Source organism: Ctenocephalides felis, unplaced genomic scaffold (assembly GCF_003426905.1).
Source record: "Ctenocephalides felis isolate EL2017-DRISC unplaced genomic scaffold, ASM342690v1 CF-g0.4_SCAFFOLD_01886, whole genome shotgun sequence".
NCBI classification, from domain to species: Eukaryota; Metazoa; Arthropoda; class Insecta; order Siphonaptera; family Pulicidae; genus Ctenocephalides; species Ctenocephalides felis.
Genome location: NW_020538040.1, coordinates 181,825,960 through 181,832,841, shown reverse-complemented (window position 1 = coordinate 181,832,841; position 6,882 = coordinate 181,825,960). Strand labels below are relative to the sequence as shown.

The following is a 6,882-nucleotide window of genomic DNA, read 5'->3' as shown; positions in this document are numbered from 1 at the left end:
TACCCTTTGTTTCGATTTGGTTTAATCAGAAACTAATATCTTTTTTGATATTATTTAAATCTGGATTTTCATCTATAAATGGATTCTACTCTGTTATATTTGAAATATATAAAATTCTTGCATATTTCTTTGGTAGTCGTTTAAATTTAGAAATAAATTAAATATAATAACGTAATAGCTATTTTATAATAGTAAACAATTAATAGGGAAGTAAGTTTATCAGGGATTGTGTCATAGATGTGTTTATTAATAAATTTACAGGTGACTAGCGGGCAGATAGTACATTTTGACTGATACAAATAATAATTTCAATACAATTCATTCAATGTACCTCATCTGCTGTGTTACTTGTGATAATGCCTATTTAGTATTTATTCAACCATTTAACCAGTTAACTGTCATTTACAAGTATATTCGTCATGGAGAAGTGGCAGAATTTTCTGTATTGAATTAATTTTATTAATTTAATTGGAACGTATTTTGTTCCAATTCCCGTTTTGAAAATGGATTTTTTAAGGAGTTACTGATTCGAAAGTTTTCGTGAGCCTATAATATTTCATAATGTTTGTATCACTTTACAGCAGGAATTTGAATTTGAATTCTTACTTCAATATGTAGCGCGACTTACTCAGTGATTGACGTATATGTATCCAAACAAATCACAAAAAATTGTGCGCACAAGCGGGCCACAATTAACTGGTTAAACCTATGACAAATGATTTATTGTAAAAATATTCGATATCTAGTCCAGTAAAATTTAATTTACATAAAATTTCAGTACCCAGATCTTCAAAATTGAATAAGATGCGCAAAATAAATATTTGATAGCTCGATGTGATGAAATAACTGAATATATGCATCTTATTTATTTAAACCATGAAAATCAATAAAATTCGACATTGTTTTAAGAACCCTTAAGCAAAATTGACTAAAATGACAAATGAAATATTGTTAACAATAAAATTAGATTAAAATCAAATCAATCTGCAATAGTAAACATTATAATCATATTATAAACATATACATATGCATATACATATTTGTCGAAATTTCATTTTTCAATAGTATATATAATTTCATATCAATCTTAGAATAAAAAAATCTTTAATATTTACAAGTGAGAGGTTTGATTGACAGAAAAAATAACTATGTTTACATTACATTATATTGCATTGATTTGATTTTGTTATCTTTGGTTTTTCATTACAAGAGAAATATCATTTCAGGCAGACTGCAGATAAAAAAGCTAGTCAAAATTACTCTATGAATTATTTACATTATGTAGATTTTTTTCATATAATTAATTATAATTTGACAAATATATCAATAGCCTTCATATTACAATAATAATCATGCTTTCTTTTTCTTCAATTAAATTTTTGAAAACTAACTTAATAGTTACGCAGTATCAGAGACGATTTATAAAATATTTTTTATGTATGATACTTTAAATACTTTGCGACATTAGATTTTTAAATTTACATAAATATTCTAATGCTTATATATATATATATATATATATATATATATATATATATCATATATTTTTTATATGTGTATACACACATACATACTCATTATGAATTACTATAATATATACATATTGGTATAATAAATAAATTAACACTGGATAAATAAGGTAACAAATTTTACAATGGACGGACCATACGACATTTGAAATATGATATCAAAAGAATTGTAATTAAATGCATGTCTCTTTTTCCATTTATTATTTATGCCTATATGTACATATATCGAAATATGTAAATGTGTATACCCCAAAGCTCTGTATGTTTTAAATGCATTCATAACTAAATAATAATAATTACAACTTTGTATAATCCATAAGTGCTGAAAATCTTATCGCTAGCAGTTCCTCATTGCTTCACTAATGAACCTCACTACACGAAATTAACTACTAATTGTCGATTGTCTTGGGAGTTCGGGTTAAATTAATAATATAACGATGATATAGATGAGTTGCCGTACGAAATATTCACAGACAACCACAGGCGACCGACCGACGTTTCGCTGAGAGATGCAGACGGCGCATTCAGGACATTCAGGATATCAGGACACTCAGGACAGGTACAGGTCGTCGGCTCGACTTCCAGTCGGCGATGTGGCGGCGGCCAGGGAGGGCGCGCGGGCACCAGCTTGCGGCGATCTCGCATCCTGCTGCAGCAGGTGAGGGTAACCTGTTGAAAAACATATTTTTTAATCTTAATCATAATAATTTTAATTTCTACAATAATAATTTTAATGCATTTGATAAAAAAAACACGTTAGATAGATAATAATTTTGAAATTTAAAAAAATGATTTCGTTTTTCTAATAAATTGCAATTTGATGGGTCGCTGATTTCACGGTGGATGGGTAACTGATAAGTTTGTCAAGCATATTCGTCAATACACAAAATTCTGCAACTTCTCCATTACGAACATACTCGTCAATAACAATTATTTGGTTAAAAAGCACTATGAATGTAAAAAGTTAAGGAATGAGTAAGATAGGATTCTCTGCTCTCAATAACCAGTCAAATTATTATATAGACATTGGAGAGAATGTGAAAACATCGAATATATAATAATAAACAATTCAATCATAAAGCGATACAATAGTTTCTTTTCTGATTAGAATGAATACTATGAAAGACCAATACCAATATACAAATTCACATATAAAAAAAGAATAGTATTATATTTATAAATTTTGTTTCAATCGATTTTATCAAACCACTATGAAAAATATTTATGTAACAGCATTCTCCGATTTATATAGTCGAATTGTTATACAAACATTGAAGTGATTATGAAAACATTTGTTATATTCGATAAAAACAAATATAGAAGTCGATTGTTTGAGTTTATAATCAATTTATAAGCAATGAGTCAAGTTATGATTGTAAACCTGTATATTTATAAAACAGAGAATGTTTATAGGCGTAATTCGACGACGACGCGACATAAGGTAAACGCGCGTCATACTCACTGCTCACTTACTGAGCAACCCGCTGCCCGACGTGCCGTAGCCGTAGGATCCGTAGGCGGTTCCGTATTGTGGATATGTCGAACTATAGGCGTAGTCTGCTCCAGACACCACCGAACCTCCTCCTGAAAGCATCAAATTGAAATAACACCAAATAAAATATGCACAAAACTGAATTTTGGCGCACGTAGATCGTGCGCAAATAACCCAAAGGATTAGCGATGACGCCCTTGCGACTAGCACTTAACATACAACATTTTTTAACAGTTAAATAGTTTCACTTATTTTAATGAATTAATCAAATAAATTAATTTATTTTCTACGTAGACATCGAGCAATAGAGCAATAGATTTATGCAGCATTGATATGTATATTTTATAGAGTGACTCAAATAATACACGTCGAATCGGTTATTTACAACGTTTGCACTATAATATTACAAATTGGAACATGCAAAATGAAATAAATTCAATATAAACATATGATATATTACATAATATATTAATGCAACATCAGCTAATGCATGAAACCTGCATACATACAAATAAAATAACAAAACATATTAATTATTTCACCTGTTCCGTAGTGCCCGAAGCTCGGTAGCATGGTCGAGTATCCCGTGGGGGCGCTGGGCTGCAGTACTATCAACGATGAAGGATCAGGCGAGTTTCCGCTGTGCTGATTGTTGGCAGGTTCCGCCGCCAAGGTCAGCGGCAGACCAGGCGACGCCCCGCTGCCCGTTCCCGGCGCTCCAGTGTCGCTGACGCCCGCCGGCTCGATCACCAGCCCGTACGTCGATGCAGCGCCGTCGCTTGCTGCTCGGACCAGGACACAACACAACACACAAACACGATCAACGACGTTATAGGTAAATAAATGACATATAGAACGTAATCACTACAATTTTCATGCTTATATTAATTTATACATTTTATATTTAGTTTGACATTTTACTCTTCAACGAATGTTATCAATATTGAGTCAACGAATTGCACTTGAATGGTTATAACTCATGGCATTAATAAACGATACTAAAACTATTCAAAAGAAATCAAAATAGAAGAGTAAAATTTATGACTGACAATGAGATAAAAGTGCTAATAAGAAATAAATGGCCCACTAAAAGTAAGAAGCATGCAATGAGTTATTATATGAATTAGTTGAAAACAATGTATGAATAAAATCGGTTCATAAACATTGAAAATTATTTGTTAAGAACGGGGTGAATAAATAAATGGGTTTCGACATTCTTACATAGAATAAAAAGGCTCACAATCAGATTAGCTTCAATTATAATTGAAAGTGAATGTAGAATTTGATTTTTATATTAGTTTTATTAAATTGGTTATTTGGTTTCAATAATTTAAAGTTGCTGAAGAAAGAGACGTTCCATATTCCCGAAACGTACAAAATATTTACAAATAAAAAATTAAATAAAATATTTTTGCGAAAAATGGAGACTAATGAATCAGAAACATAAATCATAAATGATAATTTAATGTTATATAAATAATATATATGACAATACAAAATTTTGTTTTAATTATCATTTTATTTCAGGGATTTAAATGTAATAAGACCGACAATAACAATTTATACAAGTAATATATGCGTAAGTACGTAAGTAAGTATAATAAGAGTAAACTACTTCATGCAGGATAATCTACAAGAAAAAAATACTAATAGTCATGCAAACGTCCAAAGTAAAACAGCTTCATATTTACATAAGATGCGTTTGACATCTCCCATATGAAGGCACCAAATGATTTGTATTAAATGATGTTTATGAGGTGATGCACAAAGCTATTGCTATTACTTCCAGTCGTCATTTCTGATAATTGATTGATATTGATTATTTTCAATATAAGTAACAACACCGACTCCCGAAGCGCGCGTGTTATGTGCTAAACCGACAAAGTGAATCAGCATAGGGATAGCCTATATAGAAACAGTTCAATAGTATGATTTAGGTTTAGGTAGAGGTATATGTGAATATGTGCGATAATAAAATAACACTAGCGGAGAATGATAAATCTCACACAGATGACTCTGGCTTAGAAAATATATTCCGTTTGGTGTAAGACTAGTTCTAGGAACAGGCTTACCGAAAAACGATTTTGCACTCGTTGTTATTACTCATGGCAGGCAGTTATTACTCATGTCCTGTCAAGACATTAAAATTATTTGCTTTTATATTTGTTAATTTCATATAATTTGTTTTCTAATATTGCTATAAATTGTACGTTCATTCCCGTCGTTAGATTTTCGAGGTTCTTAAAATTTTTTAAACTAAAATATATTTTTTGAATGAATTGCTACCTCGCCCAATCAATAATTCTAATGTAATTCTTGTAATTGTATTAAAAGCCATTACAAGTTTTAAACTTATTGAGAGATAGCTACGAATATCGATTGTTACACAGAAATTTATTTGCATTAAGAATAGTTTTCAATATTAGCCTGCTCCCTGAATTACCACAAAACGATCAATTTGACTAAGCCAACCATCTAGTTACGACTTATCTATAAAGAGTACCATCTCAATATTATACTTTAAATACATGTGCTGAAACAATAATCGTTTCTAATATTAATTAAGTGCTGTGATTGATTTCTTTCTTATCGGTGTTAGTAGATAGTAGTAATTTGGTGATGCACCATAATGAACCAGTAGAACTTACCGTTCTGATATTGATTTGAAACCGTTCTTGAACCGATTTGAATTTCCTGCATACTGATAGGTGCCAGTGGCGATAAACATCCATTGCCTGATACAACATACATATCTTTATAATTTGATTTGCGAATTAATTATTATTAATAATTAAAACGAAAATTTGTTCAATCCAGAATCATATTTTGTATTTGATATTCGCTTAAACATTAATAAACTAAATAACCTAGTGTATAGAGCAACAGGAAACGTAGTCCACTATAAGATGATAACAGAAATAATTTAAAATAGTATATAGAAATGCGCCATTATTCAACATGGACAAAGATTGAACTGCAAAAATGATCTAAAAATTTAACCCACAGCCTCGATTCATTTTTAAGTCCTAATTAAACATTCATGTAAACTATAACTATGAAAGCAAAGACAATCAATGGATTGCTTTGTAGCATAAATAAGCTGCGCTTATTACCAGAAGGGTTCAGATATTTAGACCGTATGAACAACTTATTACTACTATCGATCGATCATTATCATATCGTAGTGGATGCTGTTTCCGTTCTGCCAGCGATACTATCAAAACATAACTGACCTATTGGCGGCGTGTAGAGCGAGCTCTGTGCCTGCGTCATGGTGGTGATGCTGTCGTACAGTATAGAATCAGCTGACGTCGATGAAGCGGTAAATCCCACGTGTCCAACATGGCCGACGTGTCCCACGTGGCTGTCATAGTAACCGGCGGCGGCGGCGGCGGCGGTGCCGTTCGTTGCGTTCGTTCCGTTCGGCGCGTTCGTTCCGCCGCTCGCTCCCAGCTCCGAAAGGAGTTTGTGCTCTTCCTTTACACTCCATTTACTGGGCCACAGCTGCCGATTGGGATAAACACGACCATTAGACGATTAAACGATTAGACGATTTTAAAGCACATTACAAGACATAATTCATACAGAAATTATATTAATAACAACTAACATTTGAATAGAGTTGATCGCCGTTATAATGAGTTCTTTGCCGTTTGAGATCATCATCTGCGTGGCTATTCAGGTCCCGATTTTCATCTGAAACAAAAAACATTCGTTATAATTTAATAACGACCAATAGAATTGCAAACCTAATATTTTTATAACAGGAAATCACCCAAACCTATTATTGTATGTAGTTATTTCTAACTGAACCCGTAGGTATTTTTTTAAATTAGTCTTTTATAAAATGTCGCATATTGA

General features: G+C 31.8%; 1 protein-coding gene across 1 annotated transcript in view; it reads right to left on the bottom strand.

The window, feature by feature from the left end:
• Positions 1-1,722: 1,722 nt before the first annotated feature.
• LOC113376484 (paired box protein Pax-5) overlaps positions 1,723-6,882 on the bottom strand; it is an 82,557-nt gene continuing 77,397 nt past the window's right edge. The window contains exons 6-11 of the mRNA XM_026616416.1: positions 6,632-6,717; positions 6,255-6,525; positions 5,670-5,756; positions 3,564-3,803; positions 3,003-3,113; positions 1,723-2,198 (exon numbers count right to left, since the gene is read on the bottom strand). Of these exons, the coding sequence (XP_026472201.1) occupies positions 2,080-2,198; positions 3,003-3,113; positions 3,564-3,803; positions 5,670-5,756; positions 6,255-6,525; positions 6,632-6,717 (914 nt within the window). The 3' untranslated portion in view covers positions 1,723-2,079. The remainder of the gene's footprint in view (positions 2,199-3,002; positions 3,114-3,563; positions 3,804-5,669; positions 5,757-6,254; positions 6,526-6,631; positions 6,718-6,882) is intronic.